Below are 26,751 nucleotides of genomic sequence, written 5' to 3' on the forward strand. Positions count from 1 at the left end.
TACAGCAACGGATCGGACTCTTAACTGCTTCGTCGAGGTTATGGCTGCTTAAGATCACACTTATGAGCTTTGTTTTCGCAAAAGAATCTTAGCTTATATGCATTTTAGGACTGCCTTCACCCACGAGTTGTCCGAGATTAAATATACCGAAACTAAAGTAGGACTAAAGAGACTTATTCCTTTTCATATAATTAGTTCGTGGTGCTAATGGTTACGCTAGGGATTGTCATATAATACATTCAAGAGAAGATCAAAGACGCCTTTAAAGATTCATCCCCCCCCTGCGATGGTGCAAAGCAATCGACATATTTACTTACGCGTCTATACACTAATAATGCTATTACAGACTGGACCGAATTGGACGTGGTAGATCGCATCACCCAAATTGTGGCCCGCGTCTCAAGTCGCATGTTTGGCGGCACAACTCTCAGTCATAACAAGGAGTGGATTCACTCATCTAATCACTTTTCAACGGATGATATCATCGGAGTCCAGGCCCTGAAGAGTTACCCCGACTTTATAAAGCGCTTTGTTGCTCCTTGGATACCAGCTGTTCGGAACATCAAGAGCCACTATGCAGTCGCAGAGAAAACCGCCATTCCTCTTTTGCGAAAGCGCTAGGCGTCGGGAACCGTAGCCCCCGATCTGCTGTACTGGATGGCCGAGGATGCCAAGGGCGACGAGAAAGATCCGGATTTCTTGGCAGGAATTCTTCTCAAAGTCATCTTTGCGGCTATTGACACAAGCGCCGCAGCTTCGACACAGCTTCTTTACAACTTCTGCGATATGCCGGGGTTAATCGAGCCATTTTACCGGAAGATTAAGGACAATGTAGATACTAACGGCCTTCTTAGCCGAGAAGGCTTCTAAGGCCTGACAAGATCGGACAGAAACATGAGAGAGAGCCAGATATTCAATCCCTTACTGTTGGGTACATTTAATTTTGAAGGTCTCTCAACTAACTGCAGTGCATATATGCTGACGATCAACAGTCCCATTTGAGAGAGCTATTGCTAACGATTACACTCTGTGGGACGGTTTGAAGATCCCTGCTTACACCACTATTAGTATTGCAGCTCATGCAATTTCGGTGGATCCTATACTGTTTCCTAAGCCAAACCGTTTTAATGGTTTCTGATTCGATGAGATAACAGCTAAAGAGGCAGCCTGGACCGAGAAAGGCAACAAGGCGGAGCCGTCCGTTACATACGCTGTCGCTTACCCGTCTAGTATGGCCTTTGGCTACGGTCGACACGCATGCCCAGGTCGCTTTCTCGCCTCGGCTAAGATCGAGGCTATCATAGTGTATGTCCTGACACATTATGATTTCAGGTTCCCTGATTGGCAGACTAAGCGCCTGCCTAGCCTGCTTTTTGAGACATAGAATTTGCCTAACCCTACAGGGCGTATTATGTTTAACCGGAGGTGAACGATTGTTAGAGCAAGCGGATATGGCTATGGGTGTTTCCATCAGATACGGGAGGTGGGCTGTGAGATTGGTAAAAATGGTGTAATAGCATACAACATTGTGTGCAAGAAGGTTCAAAAACTTCGAACTAAAAAGATCATCCAGATTGAAGATTTTGATGCACTTGTATAAAGCTAGGATGAACACATAGGGAGACTAGCAACTGTGGCCCACATCATATCGTGGGAATTTTACCCAGCATGATTAAGAAGAGACCGTTAGATTACCCCATATATCGGTTAATCCGCTATAGATATGGACCCATTACAGCTATGGACAACTTGGAAGTAGCAGCGGATCCTTTAACAGTCTCTCCATGTCTTCTGTCTTGATGTTAATACCTATATCAACACCGTCAGAAGTCCAAGACGGTCTAGATGCCGACACGAATCCTCCAGATGAGGGCGGTGCCTCTTTGATGAATACGACTCCATCAAGGCTTGGCATAAGGCCATCCGCGTATCGGATGTCCGATCCCAATCCAAAGTCAACATCGTAAAGACCAGCGCGAGCCCACGTGGTGACCAGAATATGTCGCTGACCGAGGAAAGCCTGCCATAATCTTTGGGGAGACTTCTCAAAGGCCACGGTATGAAGATGTGCCGACAAGTTATCCCGATTGCTTGTTGTAACTATAGTCTCCCTTACTTTCTTGGCAATAGGTGCCAGCAGTCCCGTGGGCTTTCCTTCTGTTAAACATTCTGTTAAACAGGCCTCTGTGCCGGACATTTCAACGTTAATCATAATGATTGGAGACCCCATAAATGATTCACCCAACTTCAAGGCAGAGCGAAGGCCGAGGACCAGGTCGCAATGAACGGGGCCCTCGTCGATTTGAAGCCGACGAGCTCGCATGATGCATGCGTACATATGAGCTAAAACAGCGTCATGCTTGCTGATCACGAGTCCCCCCTTCTCAGCTCCCGTGGTAGCATCCTTCCACAAGAGCTCAACTTGCTCTTTGGTAAGGTGGATGGTATAGCCTGAGACAGGGGCTTTAACATCCCATTCTTCCCAAGGCATAGGCTGGCCCGACGGGGTTAACGAGTCCGCCTCGTCGAGAAACGGTGCAGGAGGCTTGCCAGGTGGTGCCCACCAGTCGTATCTGTGCAGTAATAAGGCTTTAGTCTTCTTGACGATAGCAGGGTCCGGCTGATGGCTATTGATGTCGCTAGCAGCTACCTCATCTAACCTGGCCGGCTCAAATACAGGGCTGAGAACGGGTAGTGTAGAGCCAGTCACGATAGCTTGGCTCACCCTTGCCCAGTCGCTGACAAAGTAGACAAGACCAGAAATGTCTGCCAGCGGATGCGCAATCTTTACGGCCAGAACAAATCCGCCACACGCAAGCATTGTACACTGGATGCCCATGATGGGTTTCCTAATGCCAGTCTTGGCATCGAGATTATTAGGCTGTAGAGCATGTGCAATGTCACATGTGTTGATGAAGCGTGCAATCCCATTATCTTTGCAATTCCAGAGCGGCTGAGTCTTTGTCCTCTCACTGGAATAAAGTGAGTCCAGGGTGAGGGAACTGGCGGCAGTAGCAAAGTCAACGCCGACCTCTGCAGAGCCTCCGCAACCGGATATACACCCTTCCGAATCGGCGGCCATGGGCTGGAAATCCCTTTGCGCCCTCGGGAATTTGGTCATTGTCAATGACGTCGATTGACTGCAGGAGACCGCACCACTGGGGGTAAGAGTCTAGCGTAGTGCTAAGAGTCCGGCGGAGATGGCCTGGGACGTCAGATACGTCCATTCCTTTCGGTCTCTCGAACAACCATATGGCGTTGGTCAAGGCAAAATTGGCCGTCGTTGCGTCCAGAATGGACAGCAGCATTGTCTGCTCATCTGGGCTGGGTGTCTGCGGGTGGACTCGCTCTCGTTTGAGGTCACTAATCTCTTCTGGAGATGACATGTTGGAGGGTGTGGCGATGGCAATTGATTAGGCCTGAGTACTCATTAACCTGGAAGAGAATAATGTTTTTAAGAATGTGTCTATGATAATAAGCCTCCCACGGGATTATGTTAAAACGAAGTCACGTGCTTTAAAAAGAGGGGTGATAAACACCCTCCTACATCCCGGTAAATCATTATAACTGAGCTTTTTGTACAATTCGTTTCTTAATGAAGAGTCTTAATTCCGTTTTTTTTCATGTTTTTACTATTTATACACCTTTTATATACCCCGTACAGCTACCGGATAAATGGTACATACTAAAGTGATTTAACAGGGGGGCGGTTTAAATAGGGGGTAGCGGGCTTAGTTACGACGTAGTCTAGATGGTCCTTTCGTACAGCAGCCGCACTCCGCTTGTCCTGCCACCATACGATGCAGATCCACAGTGCAAGCAGGACCGAGACGACAACCATGGCGATGGTGCCCTTGTGGAAGCCCTAGCGGGGTATTAGCACTAACAAAAAGAGATGGAAAAAGTAAGGCGGAAGGTGGGACTTGCCGTCTTGGCATCCGTGGACGGATAGAGGATGATCCCCCAGAAGGCGAAAAGCACGGAAGAGGCGCCTGAGTCCTGTTAGAATCTGGCGCTCAAGATGGGCAAGCCGTACGCACCATTCATAGAGTAGAGGGTGACAGCACGCGCCGCGTCATCTCCAGCTCGCGAGAGAATAATATTGGCCCAGATAAAAGTGACTGGCTGGATCATGTAGGCGGTGCCGGCCAGGTCTGTCTGTCAGCGTGTTCTCGACCATATCTGTGGGCCACCGGATTCGGACTTACAGTAGCCGGCCATCTTGCCTCCCATGCCGATAGAGTTCCAGCACAAGAGCACGATGCAGGCGATGATCTGGACAGCACAGGCGAAGAAGCCAAACGGAGCGTGCTTTCTCGTTGCGTCGATGGCTACGGAAGTTAAAAGTGTGACGACGATTCCTGTGCGCCATCCTGTCAGCTCTGTACAATCTCTGTCCGACATACGGGACAGGCCACGAACCGACAGCGGTGATGCCCAGCGGATACGTGTTGTTCTGCGGCACGGAAAAGAGCTTGGACGCTTTCATCCAGAGAAGCATGCATGACTGCGTGGTGAACGCTTCGAGGGCGCCGCCAATGACCCAGAATATGGTAAAGATCCAGAAATTGGCCGTGAAGAGCACCCGCTTGACCAGAGAGAAGCCGATCCTGTGGCCGTCTGGGTTTTTGGGCGGCAGCCGGTTCACGGCCAGCTCGCGTTCGTGCGGCTTGAGATAGAACGCGCTCGTCGTCTCGGGGAGGTCGGGGAAAAAAATGAAGCCGAAGATGGCCACTGGAATGGTGATCACTCCATCAATTATGAAACTCTAGGCGACTAAAGTCAGTCGGCAGGACTTTGATGCATGTGTTGCTCTCACTCACCCATCTCCAGCCGGCCATGCCCGACACTCCGTCCATGGTCTTCCAGATGGCCGTCATCATTACGCCTAGTCCGTCAGCCGTAAATTTGGTCGGACGGGTTGCAGAGCGCGCGGCTTACCGGAAAACATGGTCCCGACCATGCCCGAAGCCTGGAACAGGCCGACCCGCTTGCCAATCTCGGCGCTCTTGTACCAGCTGCCGATGACGTACTGCGTGCCGCTGTAGGTCGAGGCCTCAAAGATACCCTGTAGGAAGCGCACGGTGGCTAGAGAGCCAAACGAGTTGCATCCAGCACTGGCCATGGTGAGGCAGGCCCAAATGAGCGTCATGGAGGGGAACCAGATGCGAGGGGCGATCTTCTGGATGGCGAGCCCGTGCGGCACCTGGCCGATAATGTCTATGTCATCAGTCTCGGCAGCCGCACGAGCAAAGGGGCTTTGGGAGACATACATCCGACAGACAGACATGTCACTAGCAGCTGGTACTCGTTGCCCTTGAGGTGGATGTCGTCCTTCATGCCCGACACGTAGGCATTGGCCAGGACGGCGCGGTCTGAAACCTAGTCAGCTAGCCGAAGCCACCATCCATAGACGTCCTGTTCCCGGCTGTGCCTTACCGAGATAGTTGAAGAAGTAGGCGACGCAACAGTAGGTCTACGGAGTGGACAGCACTCGTCAGATCGCGATGTCAATCCATCCCCGCACCTGAGTGGAAGCTTACCAGAATTGCAGCATCGATTTTACGTAACAGCTGAGTCTTTTGTCAGCCATTGACTCCGGCAAACTGGCAAACTAAACCTTAAAAAATCAAACTAGGCTGACCTTGCGTTCTTCGGCGGTCTCGGGCGCTTCTCCCCAGACGGCGACGCGGACATTGTGCAGACGGGCACCCATGGCGGCTTTTCGGCTGTGGATCAGCTGTGGCGAGATGGCTCCAGAGCGAGGATTTTCGTCCCGGCAAACATGCTGGGCAAGTCGCTGTGCTTATAAGACGGCCGGCCTGCACGTGAGTTACCGTATCGCTGCACGTGGAGCAGACTTCTATCATTTCAAGGGCTCGTACGGAGTACCTGCCATGATAAGCCGACAGATGCAAACAGGCTCTGCTATCCTCGGCCTGATACGATAGTTGTCAAAGAGCCACAGAGCAAGGTGTTTTGCTCCGTAATAGCACTGGGGCCAATCAGGGCTCTTATACAGTAGTGGACCCACAGCTGACGGCTTCACTATCGGGTTATCCGCCCAATCTGACGATGCCTGGCCCTAAAGGTTCGAGCTCGTTTTTCCGATCGCCTCCGGGGAAATAGGAGGGGGGGCATCCGTTGGTCGCTCCCGCTGCACAGTTTTTCCGGCATTGCCGACAACGCAAGAGCGCGGGCCGGGCATTGGCTGACACAGAGAGCCTGCGCGTAGGATTAAAGACAAAAAGGGTATCGATATCGGCTGCTCCCCTACCAATTCGCTGCACCACCCACCGCGCATACGATTGGCTGCCCAGACGGACAGACGGCAGGACGGCAAACATGACAGTCAATCTGGCCACGCTACAGACGGAGCAGAAGAACTCGCGGACGACCAATATCGACACGGTCTCGTCGCTGGAACTATGCCGTAAGCCGGTCGGCCCCTGCATGCTGGACATGGGGGGGGGGGATGCTAAATCGAGGCGTGTCGTTGTAGGAGTGATCAATGCGGAGGACCGAACGGTGGCCGATGCGGTCGAGACGTGTCTGCCGCAGATCGCGGCGGCCATTGACGTGAGCGTGGCCCATCTCCTGGCCGGCGGCCGGATCGTCTACACAGGAGCGGGCACGAGCGGAAGGTAGGCTGCGGCGTCCTGGCTGAGGATCATGTGTATGTGTTTACTGTGTTTGCGAGCTCACACCGTTCTCCCAGGCTTGGCATCCTTGATGCATCTGAGATGTGAGTACCTCACTACCACCACTACCAACAGCCTGCTGACCATACAGTCCCCCGACGTTTTCATCGCCACCCGGCCAGTTTGTCGGCTTGATCGCCGGAGGCGACCAGGCCATCCGAAATGCCGTCGAAGGTGCCGAGGACTCGGAGGCACAGGGCGCGGCCGACCTCGCTGCGCTGTCACCGCCGCTCAGCAAGCTGGACGTGCTCATCGGCATCGCCTCGTCGGGCCGCACGCCCTATGTGCTCGGTAGCCTGAAGCACGCCCGGAGCGTCGGTGCGGCCAGCATAGGGCTCGCGTGCGTCCGGCCGAGCGCCTTTGACGGCCAGTGTGACGTCCTGATCGAGTGCGTGACTGGACCGGAGGTCGTCACTGGCAGCACCCGGCTCAAGGCAGGGACGGCGACGAAGATGGTGGGTACTTGTATATTATGCATGGCCACCTGGACACGAATGATGGATGCTGACAGTCCCAGATCCTAAACATGATCTCGACCGGGTCACAAATCACCGTGGGCAAGACCTACGGAAACTTGGTGCGTGCCATTCACACCCGCTTTGATCCAAGACTTGCTGACAGGAAAGATGGTGGACCTGAAAATGTCCAACGAGAAGCTGCGCGACCGGGCTCGCCGCGTGGTGCGGTCAGCCGTGCCAGACAACGCGGCCGTCAACGTGGAGCAGGATGACGTGCTGGACGGGCTGCTTGCGCGGTGTGGCGGCGACGTCAAACTCAGCATCCTCGTGGCTGCCCTGGGATGCTCACCAGACGATGGTCGGACGCATCTGCAGGCCTCTGCAGGGTCGCTGAGACGGGCGCTGTTACTAGGGACGAAATGAGACTCGGAGGTCTACCTCCTTGTCCAAGTATATACGTTATTGCATATAGAGCTAGAGAGCATCCCGATAGAATGTACAATGTGTAAAGCATCCTCGATTCTCAGCTGCCAAGATGTAAAACTCTGCTCTTACTATCTTACATTCCCGGACCAGCTCAGACGACAGGACCCGTATCAGTCCCGTCCAGTTTAGCTGGACTAGTGCTGCTGTGGTGTGCTAGCTGCAGATTTCTTCGCCTGTCTCCCAGACGGTTTTCTCAGCTAGCGCATCTGCTCTTAGTGCACCTCGACTTCGGGATATCCAGACACGGCCATTTCTACGACCGGCATTCTGACGAGTCAAGGAACAACTGCACCGCGCATCAAGATGGTCGTCCTCAATGTCTTAGGGCTGAATTGTGGCACGAGTGTTGACGGTAGGCTGCGGCCCATTTTCTCCCGAATGACAGACAGAGCGACTAACGAGCAGCCAGGCGTCGATGTCGCCCACTGCCGGATCTCGTCTGACCAGTCGCTGAGCGATGTCCGGATCGAGCTGCTGCAGTACACCGAGGTGGCGGTTGATCCGGCGATTCGATCGCAGGTCCTGCGTCTATGTCGGCCGAACCAGGCCGGCGCTGCGGCCACGTCCATGGCCGAGGTGTGCGATCTCAACTTCGCGTTGGGCCGAGAGTTTGCTCGCGCGGTCGAGCAGTCGGGCATCGACCTGGCCGCCGTCGACCTGATCGCGAGCCACGGTCAGACGCTCTGGCACGAGCCGGCGGCCGAGCACCGGTCGACGCTGCAGATGGCCGAGCCGGCCGTGATTGCACAGCAGACCAAGAAGACGGTCGTCTCGGGGTTCCGCGTCGCCGAAGTGGCCGCCGGTCGCCAGGGTGCACCGCTCTCGGGCTTCTTCGAGGCCTGTTTGCTGTCGGAGCCGGGCGTGACGCGGAATCAAGCCAGAACCTCGGGGGGATGGGTGGGTTGGGCGAGAGAAGGGGGTGAATATGTGCATGTGCCCGTTCTGACAGCCGACAGGAAACGCAACCGTTCTGCTGGACGCGACCAAGACCACCTCTACAGACCGGTCCTGCAGCTACTTTGCCTTTGACACCGGCCCCGGCAACGTCTTTATCGATGCTGCCATGCGCATCCTCACCGACGGCCGCCAGCATTACGACCGCGACGGCGAGCTCGGCGCACGCGGCGAGGCGCAGATCGACATCGCCGACGTCGACGCGTATCTCGCCAGCGAGCCGTACTTTGGCCGCCAGCCGCCCAAGACAACCGGCCGCGAGCTCTTCTCGGACGACGTGGCACGCGTCCTGGTCGAGCGGCTGCAGGCCCGCGGCCACTCGCCCGAGGCCATCATCGCCACCATCACGCGCATCACGGCCGAGTCGGTCGCTCGGGCCTACGAGGACTTTGTGCTGCCGCACTTGGCCGCCGGCGCCGTCATAGACGAGATCTACATCTGTGGCGGCGGCGCCTACAACCCCAACATCCTGCGCCATCTGCAGGCGCGGTTTCCGCTCAGCCGGGTGGCCCGGCTCGACCAGGCGCCCACGCGGCTTGAGGCTAGCGCCAAGGAGGCAGTCCTGTTTGCCCTGCTCGGCTTCCTCTGCGTCTGCGGCCGCTCGGTGCCCGTAGCCGCTGACGCCGAGACTACGGAGCCGGCCATTCTGGGCGTCGTCACGCCTGGCGACAATTACCGCGACGTCATGGCAGCTGTCGTCACGGATCCGGCCTTTGGCCGCAGTAGCACACTCGGCCGCATTCTCATGGTCGAGCCGCGACAGGCAGAAGAGGCATAGGAGTAGAACGGCTTATCGGTGGCGGCGGAAGCGGCGGAGAACCCGAAAGTCAGCCACCGGAAAAGTGGGACTCGGCGGGTCTTCCGTCTCTGACTCGGCCGCGATTGCACTGCTGTTGCTTATAGCATGCTCCATACAATCAAACAAACAAGGCGTTGTAATGAGATTGGCTAAAATAAATAGCACAAAGCATAACCACTTCTCTCTTGCAGAGGACTTGGACGAAAACAGCTAACTGATCAATAGTCAATATAGACTTGTACAACACACGTAGCCACAGCACTTGACGGGAGAAAAGGAAACCTTAATTCCCTATTAAAGAGCAAGTCGGTAGGGCTGGCGTCGCTATCGGCATCTTTTTCCTTTTCAGAATTTCGGGATTGTCAGGGAATACCGATTCCTGCACCAACCACACCATCTCTAGTACGTTGCGCTCCATCACGGGGCAGGCGTTTTTGACCTCAGCTGGGCTGAGGCACATGACGCAGGCTAGAAAGCGCAGCACGCTTGTTAGTGCCATCTCTGTGGCAGCTGTATCGTTTCTGCAGCTACTGATGGCCTGGGCCAACAGTGCGGGCATGTATGTCGGCTGGACAGCTGGCTCATCGATGGAACCATCGATGTTGAGGGCTTTGACAAGCTTTTTGTCTTCGCCCACCACATTCCACACCCTATAGTACAGCTCGGCCATGTTAAGGTCGGCGACGCCTCCCATGCAAAGGATCCGCAGCAGGGCTCGTTCACTGGGAATATAAACGGAGAGCGGGCGAAAGCCGAGGCCACGTAGCCGGCCCTCCCGTCGCTTGAGGATGGAGTCATAGCCCTGGCGTGGTGATAGCTTTCTGCTCATCACATCGATGACGACCTCGTTAACGGTGCGGTAAGCCTCCAGAATAGGCTCGATCAGCTTGCGAGCGCTGGTCCAGTAGACATGGCCGGCCGCCCCGGCCACGTCTAGTAGCTGCTCGACGACGTGCAGTTGGAAGGAGGTTTCATCTAGTTTAGGTTCCATATCCCGGACTGCCTGCAGGCTCGCCGGTGCATTCTCGGCCTGAGCCAGCTGCCCAAAGTTAAAAAACGAGCCGAGCCGGAGGCCCTGTAGGATCTGGTTCCGCTGAGTACCGTTCAACTTTCCGAAGCTCGGGATAAGAGCGATCACGGCCTTGTCCTTCTCGCTGGCCTCACCGTCCTTGGTCCTGGCAGCCTTGTCGACTGCCTTAGCCACTTGCAGCAGGATCATGTCGTGGTTGGTCGACATGGTCTGTGTCGTGAGATTGTTGTAGTCCTCCGCAAACAAGTTGTCCTTTCCCAGATCATTGATCATTATAGATGTCACTAATGTCTGCACGTCGTCGTCCGTTTGCAGAGTATTGATCACCACTTTGCGTAGCCACTCGAACGACGCCTTTCGCAGCTTCACCGCCTCCGGCTGCCCGCTTACGAACTGCTCGTATTTCCCATTGAAGATCCATCGCAGCGCCAGCACGCTGACCACTGTTCGGTTCACCTCGTCGTACTGCGTGACCTTGTCCTCGCACAAGAGCTGCGACGGTGATGATGGCTGGCCGAGAGGGCTCTTTTCTGTCCAGATTGCGTAGGCCCGGGTCAGCCGGTGAATCTCCTCCTTATATACATCTTTTATGACATTCATGAGCTCCACCTCGGGTTGCGAAAAGAGGGTTTCAAGCGTGATTGCATTCATGGCGATATGTTTGCGGTCGCTTTTTGCTCACTATTTTACCTAGAGGGGCAGACAGCCATCGTTTTGAGCAGAAACGTAATGCTGATCTACGCATGCGGTACAAAATTGGTGCATTAGGTGTCCTGCGCCACAATAATCACTCCTCCCTTTAGACCATTTTACTCCGTTCGGAGTATACATATGCGAAAAGTCAGTCATTATATATGTATAAGTAGTGCACTAACCCGTATGTAGATTAGTAGATAGCACTGCTACAAGCCGCAGTCGGCTGTTGTGAGCCGTTTCTTTACTCCGTAAGGCGCGGGGTATTTTCATGTACGGAGTATGCCATCAAAATTGCCGTGCACGTTCAACTGGCTGTCGACCATCTTCCTTCGACCCAATACGGCGTCATCTATTGTCGATTACTCCATATTTAAGCTACCGATCTAAGGCGCAACATGTGCATTTCTAGTTGACTCAAATTCGTGACTTCTCGCCCTTATTTGACAGCCAATTAGCCATCTTCTTGATAGAGCACAAATTCGACCTATAGTAAATACTTCACACAGCACTATTTTATGATTGTCGGTTAGCTACGAGACGGCGCCACGATTGTGCACTGCTGCCTGCTAAGATACCAATTTTATACGGTACAAATTATGGGTTGCCAATTCCGAAGTATAATCAACGTATAATGTAACTTGCGAGTCACGGATACAATTTCTACACTTTCTGGTTACTCCCTGTGAAGCAGTGTTTATGGCGGCGCACGGACCCCTTTGGGGCTGAAATAGGAGCCGTGGCTTCTATCGAATCCGTCTTCCGGTCATCACAAATAGGCGGATGCGTAAGCTTTTTGCAAAGCAAACGCAGGCTAGTGGCTATCAACGGACTGCGCCATGGGGAACAAAGGCGTCTGATGGCATTGGTACCTAACTCAGAGCTGTGGTCTTACGATGAATGAACGGACAGTCCATTCGCTATCTACAAGCACAACAATTGCGCCTTGCAGCCTGACTGCATAATTAGCGCTGCCAGCGTGTTCAGTCCTCCATGCATCATGCATAGCCTAGACAGCCTGTTCCGGGCTCAATGGATGGGTATAAATCACAAGGCATCGAGCAGCCTCCTGAGACAGGATGCACGGAATCTCTCACATTAGTGCTCATATTGGGCATCAACCGTCCTCCCACCGTGTCAAGTTTGACAGCAGCAAGACAATAACACATCAGCCAGAGAGCATCCACAATGTATCCTTGGAGGGCTGCCGTGTCGTCTCTGGCCAATTGGGCCAACCGTCATAACCTTACCATTGATGCCCTTGGTCTCGTCACCCTCCTTGGCGCCGACCAAGTGGATGCCTGCATCGGCCGCCTCGTCCAGAGCTCGTGGCTCGACTTTCTCCCCCTCCTAGGAGCATATGTCGTTGCCAGCGACAAGCTGACGGAGAAGAAGCCGGGCTACCGCATGTACAACATCTCGGCCGGTGTCACCACCACCGAGCTAGCCGGCTGGTTCTCCCGCTGGATGAAGGCCCAGAATTTCCACAAGACGCGCACCAAGGTCGAGTGGATCGTAGCGGGTGATCCGACGAGGAGGCAGCCGGAAGAGCAGCTGGAAGAGCAGCTGGATGAGCAGCCGGACGAGCAGCCGGACGAGCAGCCGGACGAGCAGCCGGACGAGCAGCCGGACGAGCAGCCGGACGAGCAGCCGGAAGAGCTGCTGGAAGAGCTGCTGGAAGAGCAGCCGAAAAGCCGCTTTCTCACCTTCTGGCTCCCATCCATGGCTGTCGGCCTCGTCCTCGACGGCATGCTGCTCATCCTTACCATCTGCTCCGACGACTGGTTCGGCTTCGCAAACACCATGGCCATGATCGTCTCCGTCCTTGTCAGAGAAATTGTCATTATTCAAAACCGTGCCGGTATTGACCGCCTCATAGAGACTTCTATGAAAAGCGGGAAGTACGGAACCAGCGAAATTGCCTACTGCCTCGTCATACTAGACGATTCCAAAGCTATCACGATCGAAGGACCACGCTACCTGATGGGTGGCGTGTTTACTCAGCAACCTGACATTCCCAACGAGCGCCTGTACCTCTTCGCCCGCTGGGTCGGCTGGGTAGCATTTACCGTCCACATTCTTTCATTGGGAATGGCTGATCTGCCTGCACAAATCTACACTGCCCTTCTCATGATTATTGCCACTGTCCTCGTCACCTATAGGTTCGGATGCGAAGACTCAAATTTTTGGAGGGGCTTGACCGGTACTCCGACCTCTGACGACAATGAGACGCGAGACTGCTGGATAACCTCTCGGCTGCATGCCAAGATCTCAGTATACCCCTCATCCTGGACGCATTGGCCCGAGGATCTGAATACAAATCCGATATATGGAGTGAAAAATTCCGGCATAAAAACGGCACCGTTTGTTACGGGTGATAAAGACAGCACCGTGACCTCGTCAGTTGTCTCAGTACAAGCAGAGCCAACCTTTGAGCGTCAAGAGAAAAGCCGTCTCGGCCTCTCACCTGGCACTGACGTCGGTTACCACAGAAAACCCATGCAGCGGCAAATCACTGCTTTCGTGGAAAATGACTACAGCAAGAACGCTAGCCCACCCAGCATACCGATAACCAAATCCGGAGTTTTGTCAAAATCTTGGTTTTCACGTACCAGGTGGAAATCGGGAGCACAAATGGATGTGGAATCTGCTATGTCGAGTTTTCGGCAGCCGTCCAATACTGTGTCGTCTGATGGGCGTCAAGATCTTTATGTCTGGGTAGAGGACGTTGCCAACAAATGGGAGCTATTGGAAATGTGGGATCTGCTACCCCAAGGAAAACAGTGGCAAGAGGAATGCGCCAGGAAGAATTCGTATCACCAAAATAATCATGCTGGTGTCCATCGGCGGCCACGATCTGTACGGATCCGCCGAGCGAATAAAACACGGAAATAACGCCACGTCTTAATAAGCAGATTTTACTGCTGTCAGAAAATAAAAAGCATAGCGAATTACTACACAAAAAACAGTTTCTCTACAGTGGCTTAATCTACAAGTCCGCCTAGCAAATGCTCTATCGACTCTCTTGCCACCTATAACCTTCGCCTTCTCCTCTTGATAACAAGCCTGCTTCTAAACTATGTTACAAGTCTGCGCCTGTAATAACCTGCATATGCCAGCCCGCCCTAACCTGGCTAATCCTGGTGCTGTTGCTACTAGTATTGTATCCTCTGGAATAGCCTTTGTCTGTATGTATAGGCTAAGCTTAGGGCCGCCGCTGCCGCCATGGTGCCATTGTTGGCACGTCTAGTGTGTTGTATTCGTCTTGCCAGCTGGCGGCTTTTAAACAGGCAGTGTACTCTGTAGGCCGGTGCCTTTGGCTTTGCTGCGTTTTTTGGCCTATATAAGGTGGGTCGGTACTCTGTACTCCGTATTCCTGTGTTATATTCGCTGTACGGATCTGTACAAATAGTGGCCGCCGTGTCTAACCGTAGTGTGCTTTCCAGCAGTGTTTCGGTAGTGTTTTAGCGCATTACGAGTTCTTTCAGATCATGTGACTTGAGTCGGAGCGGGTCAACTTTAGCCCTGAGCCACTGTTATTTCAGTGCGTGACCCTGTTCCTTCATAGATGGAGCTTTCTCATCAGGGAAAGGCACTGGAAACGAGGTTGTATTTCTATGGAGATCAAAGGAGGCGAGTGGGAGATGCCCCGAGATCTCACGTGTCGTTGTTTGCATGTACCTGATATGGCGCCCTGTGAGTACTCCGTACGGAGTACATTCTGACGAGCATAAGTACGTGGAGCTTGCTGTACTTCAACGCCCCGGAAGATACGACGTATCTTACGGCGTGCAGACAGCACACCCTGAACAACTCCTCAATCTCTGACTAGGGGAGGGCGGCCTGTCGACCCGACTCCTTTCAGCCAGACGGGCTTCTCCACTCCCAGAAAATTTGCTATAACTTTCCCTTCTCCACTCGTTCTTTGATTCGTCTGGGACCCTCTTTTGGGCGTTGACCTGGGAAGTTGACCTGGCAACTGCCGACTGCACGGCTACCCTGTGGCCTCGATGGTGACAGGGGGTCCCTCTTTTACCACCGCTCTAGTGGCTTTTGACAGCTCAACAGCCAGCGACGTGGCAAGTTAAATTGGGCCTTTCCTTTTCACAAGGAAGCATCAACGATGCGGTGAGTCTTCGTGCAGCAAGGAGCACTCGTTTACGACGTAGCCCACCCGCAGTATATATAATAATAGAATAAGGTACGGAGCATTCTCTGGGCCTTTCCCCGATTGTTGTTGCAGTCATAGGCGTTAGTCAATTGCTTTTCTGGATGCGTCTCCCGATGAGTCCAGCAATAGCTCTGGACGAAACCCCCGAGTTTGGCATATCCGCAACTGTCTAAGAAACCAATGCTCCTCCTTGCAACGCATGTGCTGGCACCGCTTTCGCTCCTTTACTGGGCTACCTGGTAGCCATGGACTTTATTCTTCGTGCGCTGGCGCTCAAAGAGGCATATTATCCAAGTGAAGGCAGCCGCAATCAGATCGGCACTATCGCAAAGAGCGAGGATCCCCAGAGCAGTTTAGCAATAATATTAGAACTGTAAGCCCCTCGCTAGTAATGCGCGAATGTCTCCAGCGGGACAGCCTTAGCTGATGCCAGCTTTCTCTCGAATGCTCCCAGAGTCCAAGACTGGAGCACAAACTCACACCGCTTCGTCCTCGAGCTTCTTCACAATGCCGACGAGAACACGTACGACGATGCCGACCCGACGCTCACCATGACCCACACGGCCGACGGGCACTTCCGGCTTCACTGCAACGAGCGAGGCTTTTCGGCCAAGGATGTCGATGCTGTCTGCGACAACAACAGCAGCGCAAAGGCCGCCCTGCGCACGGCTACCGGCGAGAAGGGCGTTGGCTTCAAGGCCGTCTTTCGCGTTGCCCACACCGTCTGGGTCGTATCAGACCCCTACCGGTTCAAGATCCGTCGCTCGTCGCTGAAGCCCGAAGTCTCTCTGGCCCCATTTCCCGACGGGAGCAACACTGAGGATGGCGGCACGTACATGTATCTGGAAATAATCCCGGAGCGCAAACACGATGTCCGCACTGCTCTGGCCCACTTCGAACCGGCCAACCTCATCTTTCTCAAGAAGCTCAAGCACATCAACACCACCGTGGATGGCGTTCGGAAAACGCTGTTCCTCCGGTCCGAGGACTTTGTCGGCAACCATGTCAGTCACATCAGGATCATCCGAAATCGCGCGACGCTTCTCTGCTACAAGCAGTTCTGCTTCCACGTGAACCTCTCTGTGGCGAGATCTAGTCACCAAGACGAGACCGACTCGATCATCAAGCTAGCCTTCCCCGTTAGTGAGGACTTTCAGGAGGTCGTCTGCCGAGACGAGAAAGCGTATGCATGTCTGCCTATAAGAAACTATGGGCTGAAGGTATTTAAAAGACTGCCCTGATTCTGTCTCGCCGCTTTGCTAAAAAAAGTGTGAACCGTGCACTAGTTTGCGATCAATGCCGACTTTGTCTTGACATCAAACAGAGAAGACATTCACGGCGACTCCGAGTGGAATCGACAGCTTCGCGAACTAATCTCGGACAAGTTTGTCGAAGCAATCGAGCTGCTCAACAAGGAAGATTCGCAGCTATGCTATTCCTGGCCCTTGCTCCTCTATTGGGCGTCGAGCTCCGGGCATTTCTTCCAGAGCATCATGTATGAGATTCTCGACAAGCTAAGGCCGTGCCTTGTTCTGCGGACAGATGTCGGGAGGCTTGTGTGTCCGGAAGACGAAACGCTTGTCCGATTTCCAGCGAAATGGCGGTTTGGGCCAAACCGAGAGCTGCCGGTCCCGAGCATTGTCGCCAGGTCTACCTACTTGTCGCACGAGTACGATGATCGATGCTCTGAGCTAATCGGACTCATCGGCGTCCAAGAGATTGAACCGATTCGGTTTTGGGGCGACTTGCGCACCTTTACAAGATCTGCCGAATTCGCACTGCAAGACGAGGACTGGCACATCCATCTCGCAGATCTGCTCAACAACGACAGCGAACTATGTCTATACTCGAAAAGTCTCGACATCATCCCCGTGGAGGGTGGGGTTGCTCCGTGGATATCGTCCCTCAGTGGTCGGAACAACATCTTTTTCGCCACCGAAAGGGACGGCAGCACCAGCTTGCTGCCTCAAGGTGTCGGGCTGTTGATGATTCCAGAAGCTGCGACTCGGGATGAGCGGAGGAAAAGATTGTTTGAAACATACGGCGCCAAGTACGTATCTGAGGAAACTCGCATGATTGCGGAAACGATCAAGGAAAAGCATGCCAGTGCCAACCTGAAGCGCGCCAACTTCTCTCAATGGACCACCAAGGATTTGGTGTCGCACCTCTCGTTTCTTTTTCGGAACAGAACGAGGGTCTCGATCCCGAAAGATGTTTGGGTCGCCACCAACGAAACCCCCCAACTCGCATCCGAGACCTTTGCCAGGCCCCTTGAGATGGGCGGCTATCGTCTCTCTGTTTCTGCTCTTCATAGCAGTTACAAGACCGAATTTCCTGATAAAGAAGGTGACGACTTTCTGGACTGGATGGAGAAGGTTTTCAATATGCCAAAATCTGCACGCCTTGCCGTATCTGACGGCATTTGTCTGTCCCTTTCGCCTGAGATGGCATATGTGGCTCAGAAGTGCAACTCCAGCGAGTTTCTAAACTTGCTTCGCCAACACTGGGGAAAATACTCCGACGTCCTGACGCCGGACAAGCCTGGTTTTCAGAAAAAACTATGGGATGAGATCGTCAACACTAAAATACGCTGCCAAGACTCGCAATATCGCCCATTGAAAGAGACGCTCTTGCCATCAACCGGTCTGTACAATCTCACTGATGTTGTGGTCTTTCCTTTTCTGCCAATACAGATCAGTTCCAGACACGACTGGGATTTTCTTCCCATTTTGGGGGTGAAGTCACGAGCAGCCGTTGGAGATTGGCTGCGGTGCCTGTCATCCCTCAAGGATACGTCAAGTACGGATGACGTCCGGATGCACAAGCGGATCGGATCCGTGTACACAGAACTCCTATTCTATTGCCAGAGAACAGAGGATCGGAGTAAAGCACAAGACGATGTAAAGTATGCCACTGCATTTCCGCTTTTTAAGCACGTTCAGAGCCTGAATGATCTGCCCACTGACTTCTTGAATAGAGCTCGATTCCAGGCCGAAGAGTTGATATTTCTCCCTGCCTCCTTTGGCCGGACAGCCACGTGGGTTCGCGCAGACCAGTGCATCTGGTATGGGACTCGCGATTTCCGCCCGCGTTACGTGTTTCAACTTGCGGACTACTACCATACAAGCTACTATCGGTTCTTTGTGCAAGTGCTCGGCATTGATGAGCATTGGAACTTGAGTCGACTACGATACGAAGCTGAGCATCTAGCTGGCGTCGACATGGCCAGCTTTGCAACAGAGGATTCACTGAGCTATATAGCCAGCCTTCTCGCCGAGATGGACATCAGAATTCGAGACTTGGACAAACAGGGTCTGGACAAGGACGAGTACCTAGAACCGCTCAAGCGGATTCCAATGCTGCCAATCCGGCCGGCAAACTCGACACGATGTTTTACCAAGCTCGCTACTGCAGCAGGCGTCGACGAGTGGTTCATTGCAGACCGTGATATTTTGCACAATGCCTTTCTCACAAGCGTACCCCTGCTTGCCCCTGCTCTCAGACACACGGTGAACCTCGATGCTCTACTCTCAGCTCTTGGGCTGGAGAAACGACGGCTGTCAAGAACTAGCCTGACAATCTCCCGAACAGATCCAAAGGAGACGGGCAAAAAGGAGAAGGAAAGTAAAAAAGACAAAGAGGGCAACAAAAAGGACTCAAAGGAAAGCACCAAATATACCGCCTGGTGGAGGGAAAGGGCCGTATACATTGATCGGTAGGTTGGCCGAGTCCGGCTTCTCGCAGACATCGTTGTCTCTTCTCGTCTTCCTTTTATGTCCACTTTCTCATGCATAACTTCACAGCCTGGCAGGAAGATCGTCTGATTTGGACCAGAAAGCAGCCCCATGTCCCCCTTTACAAAGCATGGAAATCAAAGTTGTCTGTCTAGACATCAGCTCATTACGATTTGGACTTCAATCCGGTCGGAAAGCGTACTGGGGCAAAGCCACTGATAGATCAGCCGCTGCCATCCTTCAGGATGGTGCTCTTAACGTTTATGTGCCAAAAAAGGGTCTCTATCTTGGTCTCAGCACCCTGAATCTAGCTGTCGATATCTGCGATATTTTTGACATCCCTCACGATAGACAACTCCTGGTGTCATATATCTTGGGTCAAAATGAGCTGCCAGAAATCGAGAGGACGTTGCAAAGCCAGAATATACCCCAGTTGCAGAAACGGCCGACACTCGCAGCTCCTTGGTCAAGTTCCAATGTAAATAGAATCGGGCCAGAACAACTAGTGAGCAACCAGGAAACAGAAAGTATAAGGTCAGACGCCAAGTCATTAGCTACTAAGCCATCGATCGATAACGGAGAAATATCCCAAAACAACAATCAGGGAACGGGGGTGGGAAGCATCAGGGAAGGCAGTCGAGCAACAGAGACACATGTATAAAAGTAACGACGATGACGTCTAACGTTTGTAGGAACCGTACGCTCACGATATACGGATTATTAAGATAAGGGTAAGCTGTTTTGTTTAGCAAGGCGTCGGTGTAGTTCTACTCCGAAATGCACCACCAGATTAGCCCAATGGGCTAGGCACTGTCCGACGTTCACTTAATTTAGGATTGAAGGAGACTATTTGCACCATCTTGTGACAAAGGATAGGTGTGTTCAAGGGGGCGCGCTTAGGTAAGCTACCACCACTTTATTTTATGTGCTAGTGTCGCGGCTGTCAATTATAATGTTAGTCTTGGGACTGTACCCCAATATATCCAACGCTTTTTGTCGCAGAATTGGAGTAAGTGGCGATGTTTCGCTCTAGCGTGGATGCTCGCGGCAACGGCCCAAAAGGTGTCGATCCGCTGCCGTTGTTTATTTAGCGGTTTCAAACTCAGAATAAACATAGAGAGACTAAGTGTATATTTACAAGCGTTAATACAATTTATGTGGACGCGAAGACTTTGTGACAGCCCGAACAATTTGCCAAGCCATTTTGTACCAAGTAACACATATTACATATTCCTCCTCGTTAGCACTGCCGTCAATGCCCTCATTCTCGTACTCAAGTGGTCCTCTATTCTGCGGTCTTGGTCGTATCTATCAGGAGCCGGCCTATTGATTTGCTCTTGACTACATTCCGAAGTTATGTAATATTGTGGCAGTAGCATCGTAGCCGCAGCACTAGACGGTCATGGTTGTAAGTGACACTCGTACATCCAAATTCGATATGTCTTTGTGGAAGTGAACAACCCACAGTAATCTCCATTGGTGATCGGTCACTGACGGATTTGGCGGGGTCCGACTTGCAGAAAGCTGTGCCGTGCGATGAAATAGAGTGTGGCGCAGGCCACTGAAAGATCATGCAGCTCGCAGATGACATCTGTATGAATTACGCTAGCAGGTTGGCCGTATCCTATAGGCAGGTCAATGTAGAGCTGATAGTGACGAGAGCACACAACGATTCAAGGTATGCTGTACGGATCTAGGACATACACGGGTCAATCAAATCCGGATGTATGTATTTAACTGGTGTACGGCGTGGATTGGATACATAGTATGGGTACATGTACGAAGCGCAGATTTATCCTTTAGAACGATTAGAAAATATACATGGCGCTTGGCATGCCTGCCTTCTGCTTAGTAGATGCCCCACTCCATGTCCTGCGTGCTGATGTTGCCATCGCAGTCCATATAGCCCTTGGCCCCAATCTTGCCGCTGGCACCGTAAAGACTGACGGCATTGGTGATGATGTCGACAATGTCTTGAGCGCCGACTTTGAAGCTGATATCACCGTGCAGGTTGGTAGCCTGGACGCCAAACTTGCAGTTGCCATAGGACGCGATCTTGTGCTGCGCTTTGCCGGCCGTTTGAATGGTCCACTGGCCTTGAGTGCCTCTGATATTGTTGGCGATGCCCATGCAGTCTTCGACAGTCGGCGAGGCGCTGCTGGTCTGGTCGGTAAATGACGAGGTCTGGCAATCATTGGGCGACGGGTAGACGCCGCATGGCCAGTAGTTCACGCCCGACGGCTTGGCGCCGTGAGCCTTCCAGTTTGCCCAGGCGTACTCGGCCGAGCACACGGGCATGATGATATAGCCCGGCGTTGTGATGTCACCATTCATGAGGTCCTCGAGCGACCCTGGATCGCTCGGATCGGCGGTGCGGCCACCATTTTGATTGTTGTTCTGCATATAGGTGCGGACAGAGCTAGTCGGTTGTGTCAGAAGGAGAGAACAGAATGGGAAGCTGGAAAAGAGAAAGGATGCTGAAAAGGTGCTTACCCGACGACCAAGTCCTCAACCGTCACACCACCCCATTGGGTGCCGTCGAGAGAATCGATGCCGGGGGGATTGGAAAAGGCTTTCTTAGTGCATACGCTTCCGGTCTCGGAACTGGAGCATGACTGGGCATAGCCGTGCGGGTAAACAATTCCGTACATCGTACCGTCGTAGCAGTAGGTCGCAGCGTCATCTGGCAGATAGACAGTAGACCGGTCGGCGTCGCAGCCTTTTTGCGTGTCCAACACGAAGGCATTGTCTCCCACGGCCGACCAGATAGAGGGAATCATGTAGGCGTAGTAGCTGCGGGTGACGTTACCTCGCATATACGAGGCGTCGTCGTCGTCGATGGTATAGCCAGGGGATGAGAGAATATGCGTCTCTGGATCGCCACCGGCGATGAAGTGGCCATTAGCAATGACCGATTGCAGCAGCGACAGGCTGTCGGGCTCGCCGTTAAACAGCACCTTCAGCGTATTCGCGGTGGAGTCTTGCCAGGCTACCATAGTGTCACCCATAAAGGACTTGAAGCTATCCTGGGACTCGGCCGTCCACTTGGCCTGGTTGGCTTGAATGTAGTCGCCACTGGCAGAGACACCAAAGCTGACCAGAGCCAAGGAAATGTCCTTGTAGTTGTCAAAGGCAACCTTGCCAAAGTCGGTGGTGAAGTACGGCAGGCTCTTGAGCACTGGGGAGACGGTCAGCTGGTTTTCACGCTATCTCTTTATGTCCTTCCAAGGGGGACCAGACTCACCTGAGTTGAAAAGAGAGGAGACACCAACAGTGCCAGCGAGGCCGACAAAAGCCAAAATCAGGTTAAGGATATTCTGTGTATTATCTGGCGGAATGGGCGCAAACGTGTCGACGAAAGCGTCTTGATGGAGGCCGATGTCGACTGCAGCCATGTCCTCGATAATGAACCAGTGGTTGTAGTAAAGCTGGAATAAAACAATATCTGTTAGTGAAATACATCGGAGAGGACTGCCGTGGAGAGACTGCCGCAGAAGAAGGGTCTTCCCAGCAGCCTTGCGTGAGGACAAGGAGTGAACGTGCACACACATTATGCAGAAACACAAACGAGTTCCAGATCTCGTACGCAGCTGGTCCCGAACCGTTGACATTGGCGACCGCTTGGCAGGTTATTGGCGACGTGCAGTAGCCTGTGGCTGACATCTCGCCGCAGCTGGTACTCTCGCCTAGGTGGAAGAAGTCGGCGACGGTGGACGTGAAATGTTGGTTGGAATTGTCCGCATTGGCCGCGAGCTGGGCAGCCCAGGCCTGGACGGCCTCCTCCACGGCTGTTGGGCAGCCCAGGTCGAGCCAGCGATTGGCAGCGGTGATGCTGTCGGCGTCGGCGACAGCCGGGGTGGTGCAGGTGAGCTCAGTCCAGTTGCCGGTGCGGTTCATGGAGTTGGAGCCTGCGCCAGCAAAGTTGCCTGTCTTGACGGCGTCCCGGAAAGCGGCCCAGTTGGCATAGTTGTTGGGAGCGGTATTGAAGGTCTCAAGATCGCTGGCCCAGTCGGTGGTTCCGCCCAGGTTGAGGCCGGCATACTTGCTGCTGCGAGCCTTCTTGATGTCGTTGTCCATATAGGCGACCCATTGGATGTCGTCGTACACCATGATGATGCTATCGCTGTCACTGTCGACAAAGTACTGGTTGACCCGAGATGACACGCTGCGCCGGCGGCTGCGGTCGATGCGTCGATGACCACCGTCCTCCGCTCTCCGCAGGTGTTGTCCGTCGGTACCGTCGAGGATGTCGTAGATCTCCGCGTCCGAGATGTAGCCAGAGGTGTTGGTGCACACGCCGGCAGTGGCATAGGAGACCGTCGATGTGCCCGTGAAGGTGCACCCAGTCGAGTAGCAGCCGGCGGTGGACATGGCAAAAGAACGGCCGTAGCTGCTGACACCCACAATCACCTTTCCGGAGGGCACGCCGGCCTTGGTCACCATAGCCAAGGACGTCATCGTCTCGGTCAGGTTGACGTGGCTGCGTAGGCAGTTGCCGTTATCGCAGCCTTCCTGAGACCAGCTGCTGCCCACGTCCCACTAGGGTAGTTAGAAATGCTGGAGGGAAAATGAAGAGGGGAACAAAAAGAAAGAAAAAAAAAAAAAAGAAAGAAAAAAAAAAAGAAAAGACTCACTTGTCCGTGCAAGTCATACGTCATGAACACAATGTAGTCGATAACGTCTGAAATATCCTTGATCGGGAACGCTTTCAAGTACCAGTACGAAGCCGGCGCTGCTATGCTCACAGTCTTCCCGCTTGGCATCATGTTCTTAAGCACCTTGAGGAACTCCAAGTAATTGTCGCCCTCGTCGTTGCTACCTGCAGGAATTCCTGGAATGTCGGGCTCCTATCAGACAATAGACAGGTTAGATGATCAAAGAACCCTATCTTTTGCCGCCGGCCCTTATCTACACTCACCCCTGGATACTCCCAATCGAGGTCAATACCATCCAGATTGTTGTCTGTCACAAAGCTGACGATGCTTTTAGCCATGGCCTCGCGATTCTCTGGCTTCACACCATCACGGAAGATCTGGTACGTGCTCAAGCCAGTCGAGAAGGCCCAGCCACCAATAGTCAGCACCTTGTGTACGCTGTCGCCCAGACGGGTGAAGCTATTGAACTCGTACTTGTCGTACTCGCTGGTGCCGACTGAAATCTGGTAGTCCGAGTCCATCGACGCAAACGAAAAGTGGATGTGCGTCATCTCCGAAAGGTTCAACTGCGACAAGTCCTGATACAAGCAATCACGGTCCATGCCGAAGGCTTCGTAGTACTGCAGCTTGATGAACTGTGCTGGCGCACTGCCCTGCACAATATCTGTGCCGCAGTTGCTGATGCATCCGTTCGTGCCGGACATGGCCGTGCCGGGCGCTCCAGTATTTGTGTCCGTACAGAACTCCTTTGTTATGCCGCACTGGCCCCACACGTCACAGCAGGCGTTTAGCGGACACGGGTTCAGGCTGCTGAGGTTGTGCGTGCCGGACGTTGGGACGGTCGTGCCAGGCTTTTGCGGGCCGCACAAGGCGTTTGCCAGTGCTGCCGGCATCGGCGGGTCGCCAGAGCTGAGACAAATGTTGGCGCCGACGTACAGCAGACTGCAGCCATTCCAGCCCCATGTGTTGGTGTTGAAGCCCTCGATATCGTCGTTTGTCAGCCCGTAGGCCGCACCGATGGCCGAGCACGAGTCGTCTGCCACCACTGTGTACGTGGCACACGTCCCGTTCGCATTGGGCTTGGGCTTGAAGTCGGGAAGCGTGCCGGCCGAGCAGCAGACATGCTGACCGGGCGTAAGTGTCGCGCATAGGTTGGCTTCCGGGTTGTACTTTGTAAAGTCGGCTGCCGAGATGCCGCATCTCTGGGACAGCGCCCAGCAGGAGTCGCCCGATACGACCTTGATGGCGGTGCAGTCGTCGCGAGCCACCAGCTGCGAGGACCGGCCGTTACGATGATAGGGAGCAGCGCGCGAATTGAGGGTCGAGTTGCTAGTGTCGTTGGACAGGAGCGAAGACGTGAACGAGGCCGTCGTGCGGAACGACTCCGACGCAATGTACGGCAGGCACGTTCCGTTGTCCCAAGTTTGGAGCGCCTCCTGCACTACGTCAAAAGAGCGGTTGGCTGTGGCCAGATAGCCGACCATGTGGTCGGCATCAAACAAGGAGCCGCAGAGCTGCATGGCCACACCGCTATACTCCGCCGCCGAGTGGTCGTCCAGCAGGTTCAGCAGACCCTCCAGGGCTGCCGTGCCGGTAGACACGCCGTCTACGGCCCGACCCATGTACATGCCGACGGTAGAGCCGGGCGACTGCGCAAAGAAGATGAAGGGCGAGGCGGACGTGTTCGATGTCGTGCCATAGCCGTTGTCGAGAAAGCCGAGCATGCTGTCTGTTGTGTTGCGCAGGTCCTCTGTAGCCCCGGTAGCTGCCAAGTTCGCCCAGCGGGTCACGGCATATGTCGCGTCCAGCGTCGTCGTTTCGGCAGCAAAGGTCTTGTGCGTAGTGGCGTCTGAGGGAAGAGACGAAAATGCGGCCGGGCCGTCAGCAGTGCAAGCAAACACCAGCTGTGATGCCGAGGCATCGTCCACCTTGCCATGGATGTTAAAGTGGTAGTATACCGTCTGCTGGCACCGCTGCGCCTGCTTGATATTGCCGTATGCTGTCCAGTTGGCCGGGCTGGGTCCCGACTCGGCACATGACAAAGGGCAGGCGTTGTGGCCAGCATAGCTCGGACTAGCTGCTTGCCGGAGGTTACTATGAACCGCCGCGGCACTGGCCACAAGCCCGGCCGTGACAAGGCCGGACCACGATAGCGGCATGGACGAGAGGAGGGAAGGTCCAATAACAACAAAGCAAGGGCTGGGGAAGAGAAACAAGACGCATTAATCAACCGATCGGTCGAGACAGCCGGATCTTTTTCGGTATGATGTGCACTGGATATAAGGCATGAAAGAAGACTTGAAAACCCGCTGCCCCTGCTGACTCCGGAAACAGACGGAAAATTCTCAGTTCTCTCTCTTGATATATGTATTACCCAGGACAGAAGTCAGATGAAGCTGCCTCATCATCCTCGCCCGACATAACACACACTTTCCTGTTCGAGCGTCCCCACTCCCCCCTGCCCCTAAGACATAACTGCTGCATACAGAAGAGGAAAAGAATGCCGCCAGAGGACGTTGTCCCCATCATGACCCTCGTTTCCTCATTTCCCGCACTTGCAAGATGCAATCCTGCATTCTCCCCTGCAGATGCCTACTCTGGAAGTGTACTCCGAAGGATGCTCGCACTGCATGTAAAATACCCACGCATACATGGAACGGGCTACGGATGGGCAGATGCGTTAACACTGAATTGGTAGGGGTTGCCTAAAGCGCCGCGAGAACACCCTGGCAATGTTCCAGTGTGATAAGAAAATTGCTTTTTAGAGAACATCTTATTTACCACAACTCCGCTTAGTACGGCTGCGTTTTCCTATGCATTCCTTTATCCGGCTCCGGTTCTCCGCTCTTCCCGCGATCCTTGGAAAAACTCTTTGTCAAAGGACAGGTCACAAATCTTCACGAGAAGCACGTATGATTATATACGCAAGTCCATTAGTGCTGTCCCTCTCTTGCCTCCACCTTGTACCCTGACAGTATCTCTTAATAAGCTACATTTCGTATAACGGATCTCGGTGTGGGTCGCGGACAAGCATGACCGGCCGAAAGGGAATGAAAAAAAGTGCGGCGCC

The 26,751-nt window shown here is 53.6% G+C and overlaps 7 protein-coding genes across 7 annotated transcripts; 3 read left to right on the forward strand and 4 right to left on the reverse strand.

Moving 5' to 3' along the window:
* Positions 1-1,738: 1,738 nt before the first annotated feature.
* On the reverse strand, positions 1,739-3,386 carry CMQ_4907 (transferase family protein; the record flags this gene model as incomplete). The annotated part of the gene is made up of 2 exons (XM_014313063.1): positions 1,739-3,104; positions 3,157-3,386. 2 exons carry the CDS (start codon positions 3,384-3,386, stop codon positions 1,739-1,741), a joined length of 1,596 nt encoding a protein of 531 aa, XP_014168538.1.
* A 616-nt stretch (positions 3,387-4,002) lies between these two features.
* On the reverse strand, positions 4,003-5,716 carry CMQ_4736 (major facilitator superfamily transporter pantothenate; the record flags this gene model as incomplete). The annotated part of the gene is made up of 8 exons (XM_014312892.1): positions 4,003-4,154; positions 4,209-4,331; positions 4,423-4,768; positions 4,824-4,888; positions 4,942-5,220; positions 5,274-5,375; positions 5,440-5,476; positions 5,645-5,716. The coding sequence occupies 8 exons, from the start codon at positions 5,714-5,716 to the stop codon at positions 4,003-4,005; spliced, it is 1,176 nt and encodes a 391-aa protein (XP_014168367.1).
* Positions 5,717-6,345: 629 nt separating this feature from the next.
* CMQ_4504 (glucokinase regulator family) lies at positions 6,346-9,377 on the forward strand (the record flags this gene model as incomplete). Its single annotated transcript, XM_014312660.1, has 8 exons — positions 6,346-6,644; positions 6,719-6,745; positions 6,793-7,156; positions 7,219-7,278; positions 7,328-7,563; positions 7,736-7,793; positions 7,862-8,542; positions 8,595-9,377. The coding sequence occupies 8 exons, from the start codon at positions 6,346-6,348 to the stop codon at positions 9,375-9,377; spliced, it is 2,508 nt and encodes an 835-aa protein (XP_014168135.1).
* A 304-nt stretch (positions 9,378-9,681) lies between these two features.
* Positions 9,682-11,079, reverse strand: CMQ_4816 (uncharacterized protein; the record flags this gene model as incomplete). Its single annotated transcript, XM_014312972.1, has 1 exon — positions 9,682-11,079. The coding sequence occupies one exon, from the start codon at positions 11,077-11,079 to the stop codon at positions 9,682-9,684; it is 1,398 nt and encodes a 465-aa protein (XP_014168447.1).
* Positions 11,080-12,309: 1,230 nt separating this feature from the next.
* CMQ_4550 (uncharacterized protein) lies at positions 12,310-14,016 on the forward strand (the record flags this gene model as incomplete). The annotated part of the gene is made up of 1 exon (XM_014312706.1): positions 12,310-14,016. The coding sequence occupies one exon, from the start codon at positions 12,310-12,312 to the stop codon at positions 14,014-14,016; it is 1,707 nt and encodes a 568-aa protein (XP_014168181.1).
* A 1,521-nt stretch (positions 14,017-15,537) lies between these two features.
* Positions 15,538-19,011, forward strand: CMQ_4464 (uncharacterized protein; the record flags this gene model as incomplete). Its single annotated transcript, XM_014312620.1, has 3 exons — positions 15,538-15,665; positions 15,747-16,475; positions 16,617-19,011. The coding sequence occupies 3 exons, from the start codon at positions 15,538-15,540 to the stop codon at positions 19,009-19,011; spliced, it is 3,252 nt and encodes a 1,083-aa protein (XP_014168095.1).
* A 1,863-nt stretch (positions 19,012-20,874) lies between these two features.
* Positions 20,875-25,840, reverse strand: CMQ_4824 (class 5 chitinase chi100; the record flags this gene model as incomplete). Its single annotated transcript, XM_014312980.1, has 6 exons — positions 20,875-21,445; positions 21,520-22,204; positions 22,271-22,454; positions 22,576-23,565; positions 23,661-23,873; positions 23,945-25,840. 6 exons carry the CDS (start codon positions 25,838-25,840, stop codon positions 20,875-20,877), a joined length of 4,539 nt encoding a protein of 1,512 aa, XP_014168455.1.
* Positions 25,841-26,751: the final 911 nt, after the last annotated feature.

The sequence above is a fragment of the Grosmannia clavigera genome, assembly GCF_000143105.1.
Source record: "Grosmannia clavigera kw1407 unplaced genomic scaffold GCSC_97, whole genome shotgun sequence".
NCBI lineage: Eukaryota > Fungi > Ascomycota > Sordariomycetes > Ophiostomatales > Ophiostomataceae > Leptographium > Leptographium clavigerum.